This window comes from Bison bison, unplaced genomic scaffold (assembly GCF_000754665.1).
Source record: "Bison bison bison isolate TAMUID 2011002044 unplaced genomic scaffold, Bison_UMD1.0 scf7180017864379, whole genome shotgun sequence".
Taxonomy (NCBI): Eukaryota; Metazoa; Chordata; class Mammalia; order Artiodactyla; family Bovidae; genus Bison; species Bison bison.
Genome location: NW_011494951.1, coordinates 3,453,034 through 3,475,328, shown reverse-complemented (window position 1 = coordinate 3,475,328; position 22,295 = coordinate 3,453,034). Strand labels below are relative to the sequence as shown.

General features: G+C 50.8%; 2 protein-coding genes across 2 annotated transcripts in view; one reads left to right on the top strand and one right to left on the bottom strand.

Moving 5' to 3' along the window:
- The first annotated feature begins 4,101 nt into the window (after positions 1-4,101).
- Positions 4,102-4,917, top strand: LOC105001108 (mitochondrial ribosome-associated GTPase 1). The gene has a single exon (XM_010857248.1). The coding sequence runs from the start codon at positions 4,149-4,151 to the stop codon at positions 4,587-4,589; it is 441 nt and encodes a 146-aa protein (XP_010855550.1). The 5' UTR covers positions 4,102-4,148; the 3' UTR covers positions 4,590-4,917.
- A 16,504-nt stretch (positions 4,918-21,421) lies between these two features.
- The window catches only part of KCNH2 (potassium voltage-gated channel, subfamily H (eag-related), member 2), a 19,632-nt gene continuing 18,758 nt past the window's right edge, over positions 21,422-22,295 (bottom strand). The window contains 1 exon segment of the mRNA XM_010857366.1: positions 21,422-21,967. Within this exon segment, the coding sequence (XP_010855668.1) occupies positions 21,839-21,967 (129 nt within the window). The 3' untranslated portion in view covers positions 21,422-21,838.

Below are 22,295 nucleotides of genomic sequence, written 5' to 3'. Positions count from 1 at the left end.
ACAGGATTGAGGGCAGGAGGAGAAGGGGACGACAGAGGATGAGATGGTTGGATGGCATCACCGACTCGATGGACATGAGTTTGGGTGGACTCCGGGAGTTGGTGATGGACAGGGAGGCCTGATGTGCTGCGGTTCATGAGGTCGCAAAGAGTGGGACACGACTGAGCGACTGAACTGAACTGAACTGTGGTCCATCTGAGGAAAGCAAGCGAAACTGAGAGGGGGATCTTGAAGGCTCCAAGTCACGGGTGAGAAGAGGAGCCACAGCACACCAGACGTGCCCAAGATGTGAACTCACACAGTTAATACCAGAGCCCCCTGAAAACCGAGACCCTGTGCTGAGCAGAAAACTGCTGCGGAAAAAGTCTGAACTGATGAGGTCAAGACCACAGGGGCAGAGGGAAGAGAAGGCCGAATGAATAGTGAGGAAGGCGTGAGACATCAGAGCCCAGCAAGACATATTTTATAAAACTTCATAGCAAGTAAGAGACACAAGAGCTCTGGACTCATGAAGTTCGGGACCTCTCTCTCGGCCCAAGCTTCTCCCCTAGAAGTACAGGAAATTATTTTACTTAAACACAAGCAGCTGAAAAGAATTTCTTTCAGATATCACAGTAAGTCAACTTGAGGGAAAAGAGATGAGAGGTAATGTGAGACCACCATGGCCCAGGAAGACACAGCAGACTGACATGGCCAGACACAGATGAAAACGGGTCACTTCATATTTCAAAATGGGCTAAAAAAAATAATAAAATGTAAAGAATATGAAAGAACATCACGAACTCAGAATTAGAAAAGCTCAGAAAGGAGGTGATTAAAGAAAAGGATAGCGTGGGCCCTTTCCTGGCGGCCCAGGGGTTAAGAGTCCACACTTTCAAAGCAGAGGGCATGGGTTCAAATCCTGGTCAAGGAACTAAGATCCCACACGCCATACAGCATAGCCTTAAAAAAAAAAAAAAATCAAAAAAATAATAATGTGGAAAAAGAGGGGAAGGAGGTTAGGTATGAAGTTAAAATGACTACTAAATGAGGACTAAGCCAGAATCACAAATACAAATACATGCAAAAGACAATGTCTTAAGTGAAACAGGTGAAAAGGAGAAACATTTTAGTCAAAAGGAAAGAGTAAGAAAATGGAAAGATTTCCAGAGAAAGTGGCAGGAGATAGCCAAGAGTCAAATCTTCATATAATAGGAAACCTCCAGAAGAAAATCAAAGCTATAAAACAGGATAATACTCAAAATTAAAGTTTAGAACATGTTTCCTGAAGCAAAAATACTTGAAACTTCACTTCAAGGGCACACCGTCCCACCCAGCACAGTCCACATATAGTCGAGATACATGCTAGTGGAGCTATCGAACTTTCAGGAAGCAAAACATCCTCAGACGTTGGTTACATAGTCCAAGTCACTTATAAAGGAAAATGTGTCAGGGACTTCCTGGTGGTGCAGTGGTGAGGAATCCACCTTCCGATGCAGGGGATGTGGGTTCAGTTCCTGGTTGGGGAGCTAAGATTCCCACATGCCACACAGCAACGGACTCACAATGAAGAGCCCAGGCACAGCAAAGGAAACCCAGTGCAGCCAAAAAAAGAAAGAAAGAAAAAAGTATCAGATTGCAGTTAGACCTCTCAGCAGCCGTACTGTAGGCCAGAAAGCAATGGAGCAGAATATTTGCTAGGCAAGGAAAGAAAACAGGAGCCAAGCCAACCTGTAAGTGTCAAGACCGTAGATAGATTGCTGTAAACAGTCAAGAGTCCAGGAGGCTTGTATTCTCACAAGCTCTTACTAAGGATCGACCCGAGAGCAAGCTTCAGACAACACTGGCTGGAAGGAGCTGAGGGGTCGGACAGCAAGCTTGGCGCCAAGACCAAGTGACAGTAATACGGGGCATCCCCGGGAAGCGATGGCTGTGCCCTGACGCTGTGGATGCAACACAGTACTCACAGATGGGGGAGGGAAAGAGTGGGAAAGGTACACAAAACGCAGGACCAGCTTGCTAATTGCCCGATAGGAAGTGAACACGTCGGACTTCAAATTACACGCTGCGGGAGACTCAGGGGAGCAGGAAGAATTCACCAGCTCATTTTAATATTGCTCCTCGAAGGAAAGAGACATAAAATAGGCAAACTGTGGAGAACAGTATGGAAGGTCCTTAAAAAACTAAAAACAGAGTTGTCATACGATCCAGAAATCCCACTCCTGGGCGTATATCTGGATAAAACTATCATTTAAAAAGATATATGCACCCCTCATTTAAAAGTGAACATTAATTTCCAAATATATGGAATTTTTAAAGTATCTTTGATATTAGCTTTAATTTTTCACTTTGATATTAATTTCTCATTTAAATGCTTTCTTCTCTGCAATCACTCTGTTTTTTTCTTTTTTCAGTCTTCCGACTTTGCAGTTTTCATTGCCTAAGCTAAAGATGTCTCTAGGTAAATGTCCCGAATTTGTGGGTTATTTACAAATATCTTTTGATATTGATCCCTAACATAATACCACAATGATAAGAGAACAGACTCTGTATGATTTCAATACCTTCAGACCATGAAATTTTTGTACCTGGACTTATGTCCCTGGGTATGTTCCAGTGTCTCCTAGTTTATAGTCTATGGGAACTTGAATTGAATTTGTACTCTACTATTGTGTGAAAATTATGTAAATCTTAATTATATTGAATTGGTTCACAGTACTTTTCAGGTCTACCATATCCTTCTACTTCTCTGTATATTCATTCTATTAATTTTTGAGAGTTTGATATTGAAACTCCAACTAAAAATCTTAATTTATCTACTTAACAATAATTGCAGTATATAGTGGAACTATATGTAACTTTGATCTATATTTTCCAAGTCTCCTGTAAATTTGTTTCATTTTCGTAATTTAAACAATAAAAAATACCCAGGGATTGAACCCAGGTCTCCTGCATTGCTGGTGGACTCTTTACCAGCTGAGCCACTAGGGAAGCCAAAAAATATATATATACGCACACTCCAATGTTCATAACAGCACTGTTCACAGTAATGAATATATGGAAGCAACCTAAGGGTCCATCCAAAGATGAATGGATAAAGAAGGCGTGATGTATACATACAACGGATTACTCAGCCATAAAGAAAAAAAGAATGAAATAATGCTGTTTTCAGCAGCATGACTGAACCAAGAGATTGCCATACTAAGTGAAGTAAGTCAGACAAAGAAATAGCTATAATATCACTTACATGCAGCCTAAACAGGTGGCTCAGTGGCAAAGAACCCGCCTGCCAATGCAGGAGACGCAGGTTTGATCCCTGGGTCGGGAAGATCCCCTGGAGGAGGAAATGGCAACCCACTCCAGTATTCTTGCCTGGAGAACCCCATGGACAGAGGAGCCTGGTGGGCTACATACCCAGCAAGGTAGAGTTCAGGCCAAAGAGTGCTGAGTAAAACAAAGCAGACACTATAATCCTGAAGTCTGCAGGGCGATGACATTTTAACAGTAATATTGAGTATGCCTGCAGTGACTGAACAACAACTTTCACAAAGCAGAAACTGTAAGAGATGACAAAAGAAATACGTAGAAACGCGTTTGTTAAAAACCAAGACTATTTAGTACGCCTATCTCAAACTGAGACAGATCAACTAAATAGATAGACGAGAGAGAGAGAAATAAGACTGCACACAGAAAACTTGAGAGAAGAAAAATCACCGAGGCGGATCTTATAGATAAACTGACAGACAAAGTGGGTGCTGGGACGTGCCACCCATTTTCCTTCAGAAAGGAGAGGTTTCGTTCCCCACCCCCCACCTACTGCAAGTGCCACCAGGAGATGGCCCTCAGCTGTCAGCACTCACGCGGGTTCATCTCAGCAGGAGAAAACTGCCTGGTCCAAGGTCACACCTCCTCCCAGAGCAGCCCTCATTCTACGACAGACGAACGTGGAGGATGAGCAGCCCTGCCGGTCATCCCAACTCAGAGCATCCCTGAAGGGCCTTCCCAGCTCCACGGCCCACTGCGGCCTCAGCCTATTCCGAAGCGTCGTGCGCATGCGCGGGCCGCGCCGGCCGCGTGGAGCCCCGGAACCTTTGTGCGGGGTCGCACGGGCCCGGCGGACAGGAAAAGCCACCAGGGTGGGCGGCGAGCCTGGGATCACCAGAGCTGTGATGTCCAGGATTCAGGTGTGTGAGCGGCCGCTGATGTTTCTGCTCGACACCCCTGGGGTGCTGGCTCCTCGGATTCCAAGCGTGGAGACGGGCCTGAAACTGGCCCTGTGCGGAACCGTGCTGGACCACCTCGTGGGCGAGGAGACCCTGGCTGACTTCCTTCTCTACGCCCTCAACAGGCACCAGCTCTTGGGGTATGTGCAGCACTACGGCCTGGGTGAGGCCTGTGACGACATCGCCAGCGTGCTGAAGCGGGTGGCCGTGAAGCTGAGGAAGACCCAGAAGGTGAAGGTGCTGACGGGCACGGGGAACGTGAACGTCATCCAGCCCGACTACCCTGCAGCCGCCCGAGACTTCCTGCGGGCCTTCCGCAGCGGGCTGCTGGGCCCCGTGATGCTGGACCGAGACCTCCTGCAGGGCCGCTCTGCAGAGGAGTCTTGAGCTGGTCTGGCGGGAGGGCCTGGCCCCTGCCCTCAGCTCTGCAGCTGGGGTTGGATTCCCAGAGTCCCCACGCTGCTCACCGCACTGGGTCTCTGTTCCAGGAAGGAGGCCGAGTCGTCCTGCCCCACAGCTGGCCCCTGGTCCCAGCGGACAGGCCTGGGTGTGAGCGTCAGGGCGGTGGGCATCCCGTGTGCCAGGCCCGGGGTGGGGGGACACTCTGGTGTTCAGTGTCTCTCAGCTCCTTTCCTAAGGAGAAGCTGGCATTTTCTCAGGAGTTGAAACCATCATCTGTAATTTTAAAATTTTAAATTAAAAGGCCTATCTCTGAATAAAAAAAAAAAAAAAATACACTGAGGTACAATTTGTTAACCTATCAAATTGGGCACAAGGCCAAATGTGTGACTCCACGCTGTGTCGGCAATATAAGGGGAAGAAGCACTCCTACATTGCTGGTGGGAAATGTAGTATTACCTTACAAAATTACATATGCACTGACCTTTGGACCCAGCAAATCTGGGAATTTATCCCAAAGATATATTACATTAGCAGATATATGAAAAAATACATGCCCGAAGATTTATTGGAGCACAACTTTATAATAATAGCAAAGGACTAGAAGACAATGGCAATCTGTAAGAGGCTGGTTAGGTAAACCAAGTATTATTATATCTGCATGATGGAGTCCTACATAGCCATGAAAAGGAGTGAAGGATATTTCTACATACAAACATGGATGCTTTCCAGATGACAAGTGAAAAAGCAAGAAGGGAAAAATATGCCAAGAATGTTTTCATTCATTTTATTTAAAAAAAGGAACCAGATAGATAAATACAGATGAACAGACATTTGCTTATTTAAAAAAAATATGGAAGTATGCACAAAAATACCGTAATGGTAGCATAAGAGGAAAAGGGAGACAGAATAGAGGGGATGAGGAGAGAAGCTAGACTTCTTTGAACGTACCTTGCTTTGTAAATTCAACCTCGGAATTAAACTTAAAAAGCAAGCCCTAAAAATGAAAAGGGGAATTATACAAATGAACCATAATTATGTAACATAACCACCGGTTGGTAATTTAACTACCCAAGAAGGAATTATTCCCACTGACTTAAACACAGTAATTTGACTATATATCCCTAGTGGCATACAGTCTCAGGACAAAAAGAACCTCAAAAATATCGCTGTTTCCTGTAATCATATTGTTATCGGTAGTGTAGGTTCGTATTGTTACTCAGAGACTGTTGTGTGTGTGCTGGTTGTGGCATAAAGCAAAGGAGTAATTACACTGGTACCATTTAGAGTCAGGATTTTCAGTGTGAGAAAAAGATAAAGATGTAAGGTCAATGAGGTTCAGTTAAAACTCTGCAGCTCTGAATTTGAATTAGTAACATCAGTAGGAACACACTATATATTTTGTCTCTTAAAAGTAATACATGTTTCCTAGCTATAGCCACTGAAAGGAACTAGAAAAAAACAACCAGGTTAGTAGCAATGAGCATCTCTGTCTGTAAATACACTTTACATTAAAAAGAAGCAGGATTCGTTAGAGAAATGGCTATTCCCAAGACCAGGACAGGAGTATACTGAGTAATTGGTTTGGAACATCTTGTCAAATTGTAAAACAAGGAAACTATCAAGAGTACTGGGTTATATCAAAATAACTCAGGAACCAACCTGAAGAAGTTCCCACTGGCCAAAGATGGAAACATGTAAACATCAATAAGAATAATAACTACAAAAGATTGAAGCTTTTTCTGTGTCCATAAGTTTATAACGCCCCTAAAGGAAACCATTCATCCCTTTGGGGGCATGCCAAGGAGCCATATTTGGAAAAGACAGCAAAGAAAGAGAAAGAATCAAGGGCTGATAGAGCCTTTAACCTGTGCACTGTAGCTCTGGGTAACCAGAGAGGTGCTGAGTGTGTCTCTAATAAAAGAAGTCCAGCTAATAAACGGAAAGGGAAGGTAGAACGAGAACATCACCGCTTTGCAACCTGTGACGAATGAATGGATGTAAGCGTTGGTCATGAAAGGCTCTAATATCACAAAATGAGAGGCAAACAGCTATTTATGTGCCTGCTGTTGGAATAACACACCACTAACTAGGGAAGAATCCTGTCAAAAAATTAAATGAGTCTGATAAAGGCTATAACTTAATTACCAATTTACAATAAGAAAATATAAAGGACGGGAAAAAGCGTTGAGTGGCCAATCTGATTTGCTAAGGACTTCTGGATTTGAGCACAGAGAAAACTGGCTCGATGGGTCACCCTACGTTATTGATCACCTTCGTTCACAAGGGCGAAATCAGCAAAATCCAGTTTTAGAAATTTCCAAAAGATGAACAACCTAGATCCTTCGATCAAAACCAAAAAAGTGAGAGAAAAATATGGAAGATTATCCTGTAGATTAAAAGGGACTTAAGAACCCCATCCATGAGTAGGCCTTATTTGGCTTCTGATTCAAATAATTTTTTTGCAAATGTGTATAAAAACTGAAGAAGTTCAACTACTAACCAGACATTTATTATATCGAGAAATTTTTATATTTTCAGTGTGGTAACACAGTTGTGGTTGTTTCTCTTTAAGAGGCCTCATCTTTCTCTACTGCTGAGCGGCAGTAGAGAGGGGGAAAGTTGCTGGTTATCCAGGCAGATATCGGTCCAAACAGGGTCCACAGCCCTGTCTCCTCAGAGACGGGGACACCTCCAGGAGGAGGGTGGGAGGGGCCCAATCCTTCCCTGATCCCAGAGAAAGACCTCCAAGCACAGGCCGTCCATCAAGAGTCTAGTGTGTTACCTTCATGTCCAAAGAGCAGCTGGGTTTTATGAGAGTGTGTTTCAGGGGTTGGCAGGGTCATGGGCTGGGCAGCCAGAGGGGTGGGGAGGGCAGGAGCCCCGTGTCCCAGACCTGCACTTATTCACTGTCTGAACTTGACAGGCTGCATGTTCTCCCGGGACCTCAGCTGATTGTCTCTGTCATGAATGGATGGAACCAATGCTCTCCAAAGAGTCCTCTGGCTCTGACCTGCTGGCCCCACGCAGCTTAACGTTTTCTATCAGCTACTCAGCCTATGCCACTCAGCGACAAGTGACAGTCACAAAAATGTACAAAATGAAAACATCCATTTCTCCTTCCTATCCTCAGGGGCAAGGGATGCAGGATGAGAGACACCCAGGTCTGCCATGGCCTTTGGGGCCTCCTCTGCTAGGAGACTTTCTCAGACAGCCTCCCACTTCATTTCAACTCCAATCTCAGCTCCATCGTCAAGGAATTTATAGTTGTGTTAGGAGGCAAGACTAACACGCGTTTCTACTTTATTTGGCCAAAGGTGAAAAATGCCACCTTCTCTAGCAGAGCAACCAGTAAGATGTATCCCCAGAATAACTTGGCTTATATCAGGTCTGTTTCATAATTGTTAACCCTTAACATGGGCTTTTAAATTCTGCTTTAAATAGACTCACAGACATAGAAAACAAACTTGTGGTTACCAACAGGGAAAGTGGGGTAGGGGGGAGATAAATTAGGAGTTTGGGGTTAACAGATATACACTACTACATATAAAATACAATAAAGACCTACTGTATAGCATGAGGAACTATAGTCAATATTTTATAATAATATAGAAAAGAATCTGAAAATTTATATATATAGATATAAGTATACTTTGGCCACCTGATGCAAAGAGCGGACTCATTGCAAAAGACTCTGACGCTGAGAAAGATTGAAGGGCAAAGGAGAAGAGGGCTACAGAGGATGAGATGGTTAGATAGCATTACCGACTGTGTAGACATGAATGTGAGCAAACTCCCAGAGATAGTGAAGGACAGGGAAGCCTGGCGTGCTGCAGTCCATGGGGTCACAAAGAGTCGGACACAACTTAGAAACTGAACACTTTGCTATATACCTGAAACTAACATAGCATTGTAAGTCAACTAAACTTCAAATTTTTTAAATTTACCCCCCCACTAACAAAAAAGATTTACCAAAAAAATAGGACAAGAATAAATTCAGTATCGATAGTTCATCCCTGCTACCCTTTTTTCCTCCTCTGGGCTTCCCTGGTGGCTCAGAAGGTAAAGAATCTGTAATGCAGGAGACCCAGGTTTGAACCCTGAGTCGGGAAGATCCCCTGGAGGAAAGCATGGCAACCCACTCCAGTATTCTTGCCTGGAGAATTCCATGGACAGAGGAGCCTAGCAGGCTACAGTCCAGGGGGGTCACAAAGAGTCAGACACAACTGAGAGACTAACACTTCTTCCTTCCTGATGGAGAAGCAGGTATCTATCTGGTCCATATAGGGTGTACCATTTGTTCTAACTGGACTTCCTGCTCTGGTTAGTCCATTCTGCTGGAACTGAATATTTGTGTCCCCAAAATTCATATATGGAAACCTAATCCCCAAGGTGATGGTATTAGGACGTGGGGGCTGTGAGAGGGGATTAGATCATGAGGGTGGAGCCCTTGTGAGTGGAGTTAGTGCCTTTGTGAAAGAGGCCCCAAGACCTCCTTCACATCTTCAGACGTGTGAGGACAGCCACCAGGAGGCAGAACTCGACAGAAAGATCTGCCAATGCCTTGATGTTGGACTTGTCTGTCTCCACAACTGTGAGAAATAAACTTCTGTTGTTCACAGGCTACCCCGTCTGTGGTGTTTTTGTTACAGCAGCCTGAACAGCTGAGACTCCTCTAGCCCCTGGCAGTCCTCGGGGGCTGTTGTTTCCACATCTCTTCCCCAGGTGCCCTCACAGAGCCTTCAGGGCTGCAATTCAAGTGACCCCACACACACACACATGTGCAGGTGCCATCATGCATCAGAGTGTGACTTCAGGTGAACTGTCATCAGACTAGTCCCATCTGAGGAGCTGGGGGACAAATGGGACCCTGCCAGGTTCAGACTCCAGCTGTAGAGTCCTCCCCTATGTGGGACTCTTTGTGTCTGAAAGATTCAGAAAATGATTGAGCATTGCTGTAACTACAGAAGCCCCCCTTTCACGCTCTCCTTTGGAGTAAAGAGAATGCACCATCTGCCCAGAAAACTTCCACCCCGGCTGTCTCTGCAGCAAGAAGTGAAAGTTCAGTCCTTTCAAGAGTCATCTGGAGCCATCATCTGGGCATGGGGGTGGCAGGTGAGACCAGAATCTCAGGTAACCAGGTAGCACATGGGTGGCTCTGAAAGGAGGTTGCTTCTAACTCGAGTGTACCTCGATCCCAAGCTGCAATTCACACAGACCCCTGGTCCCACGGGAGAAAGGGACCTTGTGGGGAGAGAGGGTGGGGAGGACTTGGAATCAGAGACCCAACAGTCATGGGAGTCTCTGCTGCTGAAGAAGGGGTGAACACACCCCACGAATTACCAGCTGCACATGACCAGCGCAGAGCCTGAGGAAGAATAAGGCACAGATGCATCTGCCCACAAGTCAGGGGGCGTCCTGAATCCAGGGAGGAAATCAGGAACTGAGAATGTGAAAGGGCCACACTGTGGATAGGCTGAACGAGGGGACTAGCAGAGGGGGCAACAGCCCTTTCTTGCTAGACAGCTAGCATCCCTATCTCCATCCGTGAAGACTTCACAGGGACTTCCGTCATGCATCAGGGCTGAAAGGATGTGCCTGTGTTTGGGAAAAATGTCAAGAGAGTGGGACTTCCTTGGTGGTGCAGTAGATAAGAATCTACCTGCTTATGCAGGGGACATGGGTTCAATCCCTGGTCCAGGAAAATTCCACGTGCCGCGGGGCAACTAAATCCACGCACCACAACTACTGAGTCCATGCTCTAGAGCCTGTGCTCTGCAGCAAGAGAAGCCACCGCAATGAGAAGGCTGTGCACCGCAACTAGGGAGGAGCCCCACTCACTGAATCTAGAGAAAGTGCACAGGAAGCAAAAAAAAACCCAGCACAGCCAAAAATAAAATAAATAATTTTTTAAAAATTCGGGGAGCGGGGAACTTCCCTGGTAGCTCAGTGGCTAAGACTCTGCACTCCCAATTCAGGGAGCACTCCTAATGCGAGAGGCCTGGGTTCAAACCCTGGTCATGCTGATCCCACATGCCACCCAGTGGAGCCAAAATAAATAAATATATATATATATATTTTTAAGTCAGGGAGTGGACAGGTCATCATGGAGGAGAGTGTCTCCACCCCCATCAGAGGTGTCCCCCTAAACCCCAGCTCTGCTTGACCAACATACAGCTCTTACAACTAAGAGTCATCACAGCCCGTGCAGCATGTCCGTGCAGAAACATCACGGACAAGCCTCCATGGAGCGGCCAACCATGAGGCGGGTCTTGGAGAGTGAGAAGGACTTGAGAAGGAATGAAAGAAGCTGTGTTGGGCACTCTGAAAGGGGAGCTTCATTATGTTCTTCTGCTTCTCCCAACAGTTTCCAAACTGAAATACAAGATCACTAAAAGGCCAGGTCTCATACAAGCGCTGTTGTGATCAACACGGCACCCAGCTTGCAGCGGGCTGGGGGTCAGGAAGCTGTGTTGCCCTTAACTCTCTAGCTTTTGGCCGCTTTGGGCCTCATTCTCCTCCGCTGAAAATTAAGGGGGGTGCACTCTGTCCTCTAAGGAACTTTCTTGACTTTCTGCCAGTCTAGGGGATGCTCAAGAGAAATATTTTACTTGAAAACTATCCTGCTTTTGGTTGAGGTCAAGATAGGGGAGCGCGGGGTGGGAAAAACCACTGCAGATGGTCAAGTTTGCTCTGCTTGGAGTCAGGTCAATAGGGTGGGACCCTCAGCAATGCAACCCAGGACCGGGATGGGGCTAAGCAGGGTCCGGAGCCAGGGAGACACCACCCGGCCACCCAGTGAGGACGGAGTTGGGAAGAGAAGTGCTGGTCCCATGGGCATCCGTTCCTTCCCCCTCATCCAGCACTTAGTCCACGGAGCTGCCCCTCCACCAAGGTCAGTCACAGCTCTTCTGCAATTTATTCCTTTCCAAACCACGAATTTCACAGTTACCCAGAATATTCAATGTTGGTAAAAAACTAGCAGGAAGCCACGAAGATTCCGGCTTCAGCAAGCAGCCCTCTCCCTCAGGGCCGTGTCCGGTGTGAGGTGGATCTCTGATAAGGAGTGACTCCCACTGTCCCTTCCGGACCTGATCCTCCACCAAATGCCCGAGCTCTCACAAGCCTGGGCCTCCACGAGGGGAAGCAAATTGGCTCGTGGAGCAAATTTCCTGAGACCTGGGCTGAACGGCCCAGCCCCAAACCAAGCACCAGCCCCAGTGGCCCAAACCAAGCATATCCCCCAACCAAGCATCAGCTCCAAACCAAGCATTACCTCTGTGCCCTTCAGGACGCCTGCCTGGAGGGACAGTGACGGGAACCCCTGGATGGAGCCGAGCAGTCCTCAGACCTGCCCCTTCTGGCTCCCAGCCTCCCTCTCTGCTGTCTCCTTTGCGTTTTCCTCACCTCCTCTCTAACCGCCATCTCTGCCCCTGTTGTGTGCCCAGTCGTGTCCAACTCTTTTAAACCCCATGGACTGTAGCCCATCAGGCTCCTCTGTCCATGGGATTTTCCGGACAAGAATACTGGAGTGGGTGGCCATTTCCTCCTCCAGAGGATCTTCCCGACCCAGAGATCGAACCCATACTCTTGCATCTCCTGCACCGGCAGGCAGTTTCTTTTCCACTTTGACACCCAGGAAGCTCAGATCTCTGCCCCCAGGTGCCTGACTGCTGCTAAGTCACTTCAGTCGTGTCTGACTCTGTGCGACCACATAGACGGCAGCCCACCAGGCTCCATCCCTGGGATTCTCCAGGCAAGAACACTGGAGTGGGTTGCCATTTCCTTCTCCAATGCATGAAAGTGAAAAGTGAAAGTGAAGTCGCTCAGTCCTGCCGGACTCTTAGCGACCCCATGAGTTGCAGCCCACCAGGCTCCTCCGTCCATGGGATTTTCCAGGCAAGAGTACTGGAGTGGGGTGCCATTGCCTTCTCCAGGTGCCTCACTAGCCATCACTAATTACTATTGCAGGAAAACTGCTTGCCAATCCAAAACAAAAAAAAAAAAAACAAAAAAAAGGGAAGGAAGAAAGGGAGGGAGGGGAATTCTCTGGCGGTACAGTGGTTAGGACTCTGCACTTTCACTGCCCAGGGCCTGATTTCCCTCCCTGGTTGGGGAAGTGAGATTCCACAAGACAGGCAGTGCAGACCAAAAAAAGAAAGGAGGAAGAGAACAAGAAAGCCAGCTTTACCAGGGCCCCCTCTCCCCACTAGGGCCATGGTCAGCTCACTCTGAGTCCATCAGATACACATCTGGATCATGATGTCCTATAGCCTGCAAGAAGGAGAAGGGTGGAGCCCCGGGCAAGGTCAGCTAAGAGCTGACCAGAGACTCTTGAATGGATCTGCCCAAGGCAGTGAGGGGAAGCCTAGGGGCAGCCAGGGAAGTGGAGGAAAGAAGAGGCAGAGAAGGGTCTTAAGCAAGCAGAAACTGACCAAGAGGGTCTTGGAAGGACTTGGAAAGAGGTCAGCCAGTGAGAAAGGCACCAACGTGGAAACAGACAAGAATCCAGGACTAGGATGTCTAAGGTCATCTTTCAGGTTGTTTTCTGGCCTGAATGACTTCCCCAGCACTCACAATGACCCCCAACATCTTCACTAATCATCCACCATGGGCGACACCTCAGGTTAGTGGTACTTTGGGGAACAGGGTCCATCTGGAGTCAGGGTGGTCTGGAAGACAGGTGGCAGCAGGCACAGGAACTATCCCTCGCTTACAGGACAGGTGTCTGCAGAGACAGAGGTCAGAGGGGCATTAGCCCAGAACAGAAGCCTCACCCCCGCAGCATCCACAGAGACCCAGGGAAGCACTGGGCACACCTTCCTCTTCCCCGGTTGGGGCTCCAGCCACTTCTCAGCTTCCTACCGAAAGGGCACCCCCCTGCCCCGGGGGACTGGTGGATAGAGAGCAGCTGGGTCATGGTGCTCACTGCTGTTTAACCTCGTTCCCCCACACTCCTCCCATCGGCCCCGAGTACACTTCTTTATGGCCACTCAGAGTCGCAAGTAAAACCAAACATCCCTGCGGAACAGTTACAGGTCCAGGGGCCTAAGGCAGACTGACATGAAATAAAGCCCTCTAGGCTCACTTTCCCATCTGTTAACAGTTTCCTTTCACCTAGGCCTCTTAAATTAAAAGACACTTGCTCCTTGGAAGAGAAGCTATGACCACTCTAGACAGCACATAAAAAAGCAGAGACATTACCTTGCCGACAAAGGTCCATCTAGTCAAAGCTATGGTTTTTCCAGTAGTCATGTATGGATGTGAGAGTTGGACTATAAAGAAAGTGAGTGCCGAAGAATTGATACTTTTGAACTGTGGTGTTGGGAGAAGACTCTTGAGAGTCCCTTGGACTGCAAGGAGATCCAACCAGTCCATCCTAAAGGAAATCAGTCTTGAAAATTCATTGGAAAGACTGATGCTGAAGCTGAAGCTCCAATACTTTGGCCACCTGATGGGAAGAACTGACTCACTGGAAAAGACCCTGATGCTGGGAAAGATTGAAGGCAGGAGGAGAAGGGGACAACAGAGGATGAGATGGTTGGATGGCATCACCGACTCGATGGACGTGAGTTTGAGCAAGCTCCGGGAGTTGATGACGAACAGGGAAGCCTGGTGTGCTGCAGTCTGTGGAGTCACAAAAAGTTGGACCCGACTGAATGACTGAACTGAACTGACTGAAATGAGGCCTCTTAAGAAGCTTCCCAAGTGGCACTCGTGGTAAAGAACCCTCTGCCAATACAGAAGACATAAGAGATGCAGGTTCAATTCCTGGGTCAGGACAATCCCCTACAGGAGGAATGGGAACCCACTCTAGGATTCTTGCCTGGGGAATCCCATGGACTGAGGAGCCTGGCAGGCTACAGTCCACACAGTCACGAAGAGTCAGATGTGACTAAAACACAACACATGCAGGCCTCTTAAGACCATAAGATCAGACTCATTTGACCTTCCGAGTGTCCCTGGCCATCACGTTTCCTCTGATTTCCCAGTTGTCATCACCAGGCAGCGCAGAAAGAGGAAGCCAAGCCGTTATGTGCGGCTGTCCTGTTGCGGGAGCCTCTCCGAGATGTTTCCCTAATGACTGATTTTCTTGCCAGTTAGCATCTCAGCTTTTTGCAGCCAGGCCTTATGCTATTGCTAATTTTAAAATAATGGTAGGACAGTTGAGCTAAATTCTCCTGTTTGGGTTTCTAAGTGCTGGCTCTTGTCGACTTCCAGCTCACTTGTAAGGTGTGATTATAAAATAATGAAGCTAATTAGTTAATAAATGTCTTGGAACTCATTTGTTTTTGTTGTTTTGTTTTTTTTTTTTTTGAAAGACAAAAGTTAGCTAAAAAAAAATTCTTGACTTACACTTTTAGGAAATAAAGTACCAAGAATCACTTTATTTTAAATTCTACCGCAATAAGATGACCAAATTGAGCCTTTATAGCGTTTGATATCATACACCCATGCAGCTTAAAGAAACCTGTTACTATTCAATCTTTTACTGAATCCTCATTGATTTTTACACCAACCACTCTTTTATGATATACAATTACCTGAAAACTGCTGCCAAATAGTCACTTTGAAAGGTTTTATGCTTCAAATTTGTTTCCATGTTTTTGAGAACTTAAGATAGACTACACTCACTGCTTGTGTGCTTTCCATGACCCTTGTCCTGGTGGGACCACCAGGACTCCTACTCAGAACCTGTGTGAGCAATGGAGGCCACCCTGAGCAGCCAGGACGAGTGCCCTTCGGTTCCCACTGGACTGGCCACCACCTGGGGGATTGTGGGTACTGCAGACCTGAAGCTGGAACGGAAGAGCCCAAGGGGGACTTTCTCTCAGCCTTGACCATCAAAGGACAAATGAGCAGTCACAGAGGGTGGTGGGCAGGAGCCATCCACACAGAAGCCAGTTGGGAAGTGGAGACAGAGCAAGACACGCTGGCAAAGTGCCTGCCACCTCCCTGGCCCCACAACAGAGGCCTCCAGGAGACACACAGACCGCCAGTACTCTGCCAGTCCTTTCTCAGACGACAGACAGGAGAACGATGGGAGGTTTAAATCCACCAAGACACCTAGAGAGGGCCTCCTGGAGGAGATGACGTCTAAGCTAGGACTTGAAGTGGAAGGCTTTCTCTCCAGGCCGGGAAGGATAGAGTTTATTTCCAAAGAGAGGGAAAGATGGAAAGATGCAGGGAGAACTCGAGCACAGTGAACAGCATGGAATCTCACATGGCTGGAGCATCGGGCGTGTGGCAGCAGCAGGCAGAAGAGCAGGTGAGTCTGGAAAGGAAAACGAGAACCCTTGGTGCCAAGCTGACAAGGAGGGCTGCGTCCTACGGGCAAAGAGAAGGAAGCCATCTGTCTCTTTAGGACCTGGGCATGCTCCAGCCATCTGCTCCTGCGACGTGGGCAGGTGGGCTGCGGAAAGGGCCTCCTCGCCTGCCCTGTGGCAGAACAGAGCCTGGAAAAGTCAGGGAGCTACTGTGCTTGGAGCTACACCCAGGCTGAGGACCCGGCATTTGAGAGGGCGATGAGCTTGCTGTGATAAGAAGCAGAGGCGGGCCCTCCCCAAAGCCCAGGTGAGCAGTGGCCATCATGGGATACCCAGCTGTGCCCCCAAGATGCCCATCAGGAGGGATTCCAGCCCTCCAAAGCACCAGACTATTCCCTAATGCTAACTCAGACCAAGGGCGAGCCCCGCCAGCCCAGCGGAGCCAGCGGAGTGGGGCAGAAGATGTAAGCCATGTGGGCCTTCTGGGGTCATCCCAGGGGTACGAGAACCCGTGTCTGCTTATGGGCCGAGGAGGCTCAAGGGGTGCCAGTTACCCCAGAGTCCCTTCTTCAGCCCTGGCTGCCCAGGAAGTCACAGGCCCCCAAAGTCAAGCACACAGGCCCTTTGGAGGGTAAGGATTTTACTGCCAAAGTGTGAAAGTGAAAGTCACTCAGTCGTGTCCGACTCTTCGCAACCTCATGGACTATACAGTCCCTGGAATTCTCCAGGCCAGACTACTGGAGTGGGTAGCCTTTCCCTTCTCCCGCATTGCAGGCAGATTCTTTACCAGCTGAGCCACATTACTCCCTAAATCCAGAAATGCTCATTAAGTGAATAAATTATAGAGTGCTTGCTCTGGGGGAGCCACTGTGCATGGTGTTGGGGGACACAGAGGTGACGAGCCCCAAGACTCCGCAGTCTAGGGTACGGAGAACAGGCTGGGGAAGGCAGAAAAGGGTCCCAGCCCCGGCAGGGGGCGCACCCCAGTGTGTCCAAGGGTCACCCGAGGACCGGCAGGAAGTCACTAAACAAAGGGCCGGGAGGCAAAAGGGGCAGAAGGCACAAAAGCCTGCAGGGGGAAGAAGGTTCTAGAAATCTCAGACATGGGCAAAGTTCTGCCGGCGTTCACGTTCCAGCTCCTCCTTCGGCAGCCGTGGACCCAGCAGCTTCCGCCAGCCTCTGGGCGTCGGACTTCAGGCAGGCCGTGAGAACAAGGCTCACGACAAAGGATGAGCCCCTGGAAGATCCACGATTCTTATTTGAGACTGAAACGTGAGCTGCTGGGGCGGGGCAGGGGCGGAGTCCCGGTAAGGACAGGGCGGGGCGAGTTTGCACCTGGACCCCGCGCAGCAGTCACGAGTCAGGAGGCCGGGACACACCCAGAGTGCTTCTCTTCTTTCGGCTCCTGGATCTTTAGGAGCAGTGGTGGGGGTCGGGGGAGGCAGCCCAAGCCTGGCCACAGGCACCCCTCCAGGTCCCGCCCCACCCCTCTGGTCCTCTTGGTTTGGGAGAACACTGAGCTCTAGACAACAGCCCCCAGCAGTGGGTGGCCGGCCCTGCAGGAGACAAGGGAACTGTTCCCCACCACTCTCCGCCACCAGAGTCCTGTGTCCCTGGGAGCCCAGGTGACAGGGAAGGCCAGGGAGCGGGTCTGGAGCAGCAGGCAGTTGCCACAGAGCTGGGCAGCACAAGCTTGAGGACAGGCATGGAGGAGAAGGTGGTGACCTGCAGGCCCAGGGTGAGGGCCCAGAGCCCTGGGCAGAGGCCCACTTCAGCTCTGCCAGCCACTGGAGGACTTCCCCACCCTGCCTGCACAGCCCAAGGGTCTCTATCCAGCCCAAGGGTCTCCATCCAGCCCGAGGGTCTCCTTCCAGCCCGAGGGTCTCCGTCCCAGGGCGAAAAGCAGTGTTTGCATTCCTTCCTTCCTGCCTTCCTTCCCTCCTTCCTTCCTTCCTTCCTGCCTTCCTTCATTCGGGAAGCACTGAGCATACCCCAGTGCCCAGCACTGTTGGGTCCCTGCAAAGTCAAACAAGCCTCCCTGCCCCTCCTTCAACAGAGCTAATACTCATAGCTCATTGCCTTGGGCCAGCAGGGAACGTGATTCACTCCCTCAGCTGTGGGACCGGCCCCTGGGGGCAGAGGGGTGCACACTGGTTCCCACACCTCCCTCTTTCCTCTCTTCCTGAGCCCCCCAGTAACAAGATGCCCCTCAGGCTCACAGGCTACTGGCTTCTGAAGGTCCTTCCTCTCCTGTCCAAAGCATTTTCACTGATGATTTCTATTAAAAAAAAAAAAAAAGATGAAGTTGGACCTTAAAGGAGTGGGTAATGCACGGTGGTGGAAAATAGCCTGCCATACCCCCAGCCAGCCCCCAGAATTGCCCCCCACACGACCTAACACACCTGAGAACCTGGCCAGAGACACAGCAGGACCCCCTTGAGGTGCAACCAGCCTAGAGTGGGGGTTAGGGTTAGGGTTCATACGGTAAAGCATCTGCCTGCAATGTGGGAGATCCGGGTTCGATCCCTGGGTCAGGAAGATCCCCTGGAGAAGGAAATAGAAACCCACTCCAGTACTCTTGCCTGGAAAATGCCATGGACAGAGAAGCCTGGTGGGCTACAGACCATGGTATCGCAAAGAATTGGACACAACTGAGCGACTTCACTCACTTTAGGGTTAGGGTTAGGGTTCTTGGGCAGGGCCTGAAGGCTACCCCACTGCTACCCCACTGCTCTAGGAAGCCTTCAGCCTTGACCCTACCCAAGAACTTAATGCAGCCCAGCAGAGAGTTCCCAGAACACAGGCATAGCTTGGGTTTATGCACTACTGGGTTGGGTGGAGCCTGGCCTCCTGACTATCAGGGGGAGAGTGCTACCACCTGGCCAGGGGTGGGGAGGACAGAGCAGGCTGAGAATGGACAGTCTCTGTGCTGGGCTCCATGCTGAGCTGTGATGCCCATTCACAGCACCCTCGCCGGCCTCTCAGGCCCCTCCAAGGCCCAGATCTGAGCCCACACCCTGCAACTGGCCAGTGTTGGCCCCAGTGTTGCATCTGAGGGTCACCGCCACCCTCCTGTGCAACCTGGAGCTTCACAATGCCATCTGCCTGCAGCATGACCCCTGGCCAGTCACTGACCACCCTGAGATGACTATCCTCACGTGGACTAGTGACACCTCCCTCTACAGGCTGTCAGGGGTTCAATGATGCAGCTGGACAGATGGAGCTGTCAGGAGATGGAGCCACCGTGGCTGTCGTCCCCCACCCAGCCTCTCAAATCTCAGTGGCGGCTCCTGGCAGGGACCTGGGCCTGGTGTTTCAGCCAGGCTGGAAGCTCCTTCACCCGGACGGAGTGGACCGAGCCCTGGGAACCCATGTGCTTTCACTGAGGACAAGCACTTAGAGGTTCTTTTCTGCTGGCCCCGCCCCCACCTTGAGCATAGACATGTTCACTTGCACACGCACACACACACACACACACACACACACACACACTCATCCCTGGAAGCGCATACATCAGGACTCCAGGCCAGGCAGCTGACCGTAGGCAGCTGACCAGGGGGTTGGCATGTGCTGAAGAGAAATAACCACCATTCAAACCTGATACAAAGCCCAGAGAGCACACGTGAAGTTCTCCTCTCCTCTGCTCATCAGCACACAGTGCTGATGCACTGGGCTGGCCCCTAGCCTCTGTCCCAGGCCCCCCCGGGCTCCCCCAGCCCTTGCCCCCCATCCTTGGACAGAGTGCTGTGGATCGGGCTGAGCTCCCAGAAGAAGGTGCTCTAAGGACAGGGGAGATGGGAAGAAGGACGGAGGCAGGGACTCGGCCCAGCGCTTTGGCCCGTCTGGGCCAAGCAGAGTGAGCTTCGTCTGCACCTTCACTTCTCGCCATCGGCCTCGCAGCAGCCTCTGACCATGTCTGTGTCGTGCCCTGGGCTGAGATCCTGATGCCACCCGCTTGTGCCCGAAACCCGTGATTGAGGGCATTGCCCCAGCTAGAACTCCCACCCTGCACCCACGCACATCAGTCCACCAGGGAGGCCTGCGTGTGAGCCACGAACAGATGCGTGCTCATGTTTCATGTGTAGACCCCTGAACACGTGTGCCAGATCCTGTCACACAAAGCTACCTTTTCTGCCTGGCTCCCTTCTGTGTCACCCCTCCCCACACCCCAGAGGTCTAAACCTTCTCCCCACCTCTCTGCCCCATGCCCATCTTCCAGGTCCCGAACCCCAGGGCACACTGAACTCACAGGGGCCCCTTGCTGGTCACACGCTCTGGGAGGGGAGCCTGGGCCCTGATGCAGGACCACTGAGAACGTCTCTCCTACCCCATCTGGGCAAAGGGCACCTTCAGGTGGCTCAGAGACCAGGGTCTTCTCCCAGTAGCCTCCTGACCCCAGGCCTGAGATATAATGCGTTTTCTTCAAAGCAAAGTTAACCAACCCAGCTCGAAGGCTCGGGGGTTGTAGGATTAAGTGGCCCTGGAGGCCTTGGGCAGCAATGATGCCCATCAGCTCCTCCTGCTGGCTGCAGCTGCCCTGACTCGGCCACTGAATGGCAGCTCCTCTGAGAGGCTGTGTGGTCCCACAAGACCAGCAGCACGTGCACACACAAGCACAGATGCACATGCCCTCCACCCTTCACTGACCCCAGGACATCTGACTTCTTCCTCCAGGGATGGGAATGAGCCACCCTGAAACTTCCAGCTCCTCTGGTCAAGGATCACGGGTGACCAAGGGATGCAGGTGGATGAGGCCCGTCTGCAGGCAGACATCAGTGGGCCTCTGATAGGGGCTGAGAAAACCAGCGTGCCCAGAGTCGGTTCACTGTGGGAGCCCAATCATACAGGATCCACATGAGGCTGAGTTAAAGGTCAGGATAAGGGTTCCCAGGTGGTGCTTGTGGTAAAGAACCCACCTGCCACTGCAGGAGACATGAGAGACTCCGGTTTAATCCCTGGGTCAGGAAGATCCCCTGGGGGAGGAAATGGCATCCCCCTCCAGTGCTCTTGCCTGGAGAATTCCATGGATAGAGGAGCCTGGCGGGCTACAGCCTATGGGATGGCAAAGAATCAGACACGACTGAAGGAACTTGGCATGCATGCGAGGCCAAGTTGGGGACATGGCCAAATATAACAGCATGGGCTGGGCTCAAGAGCTGTGTGTGGGGGAGAGCATGGCTGCATCAGCCGTCATCGTGGGGTCAGTTTCAGGGGCCAGTGTGCCAATCCATTAGCCACCAAGGCTCTGAAGTGTGGGACCCCAGGCCCGGCACCTCATTAGGACAACCTCTACATTCATTGCAGTCCAGGTAACTCTTTGCCATCCTGAATCCAGGACCACAGGGAAGCAGGGCCCTCCGGAGGCAAGAAGCCCTGAAGGTGATGTGTATCAGCCCCAAGGGAGCACCCCTCACTGCACCCACCCCACACCCAGATGTTGGAGCTGCCCCTGCAGGCCCGGCGCACACAGACGGACTGGCCCATGCCCACAATGCTATGGCCACGAACACAGGATACAGCAGGTAGCTATTACACTTCCCAGCACCACTGGAGTCTCCTCAGGATAATTATTTATTATTCATAGTCATCAGCATCTTCATTAATTATTCATATGATCCTTAATTATTATCCTTAACAATAAGAGCAGTAAATAGCAGAAAAGTCCTTGAGGTGCCTAAGGCCCAGGGCCGGGTGCCTCCGGGCAGTTAGACCAGCTACTGCCCCAGGGCAGTGGGGGGACCACAGACCCCCATCCACTGCCCGGCCCTGTCCCTGCCCCTGTGCCCCCCCACACCGGGGCCCCTGGGGACCTCAGGAGGAGGTGGGCCCCCAAGGGCTGGGGGAGGGGCCGTGCCTTCCTATTCCTCTCCCGTCGGCGGCCAGGGCCTCCCGGGCAGGGCCTCCACGGGGAGGGGCCCAGGCAGTGCACTGAACCCTGGGTGAGCCACGTGTCCACACTGGGCAGCCCCACTAACTTCCCGGGTCTGAGCCGTGTCTGTGCAGGGGCTGGGAGGTTAGGGCCCCCAGCTGGCCCGGCAGGGAGAGGCGTCGAGCGGGTCCGTCTTGGGGCAGCTCCTCGCACGCCATGAACTGGGAAACCTGTGGAGAAAACAAAGAGTGTGGGGGGCCCAGAGTCGAGGAGCGGGAGAGGGAAAGGGTCAGAGAAGAGAGAGGGTCTAGGAACTCTGGGGCCAGACAGGAGGGGGTTTGGAGGAGACAGGAGAAGAGCTGAGGGAGACAGAGCAGGACTCCAACTGCCAAGGGAGGGGGGCAAGACTGGACGTGGAGGTATATGCTCTGGGTGGACAAGAGCCAGGCCGGGCAGCTGGGGACCCCGAGGCAGCATCTGTCTGATCCTGCAGGGAGCCCCAGACCTCAGCCACTTCCCTCCCCAGGGAACCTGGCCGCTGGATTCAATGCCGACGCG

What these genes read in the sequence shown, in the direction of transcription:
- LOC105001108 (XM_010857248.1), top strand. Translation starts at nt 4,149, where the DNA reads ATGTCCAGGATTCAGGTGTGTGAGCGGCCGCTGATGTTTCTGCTCGAC.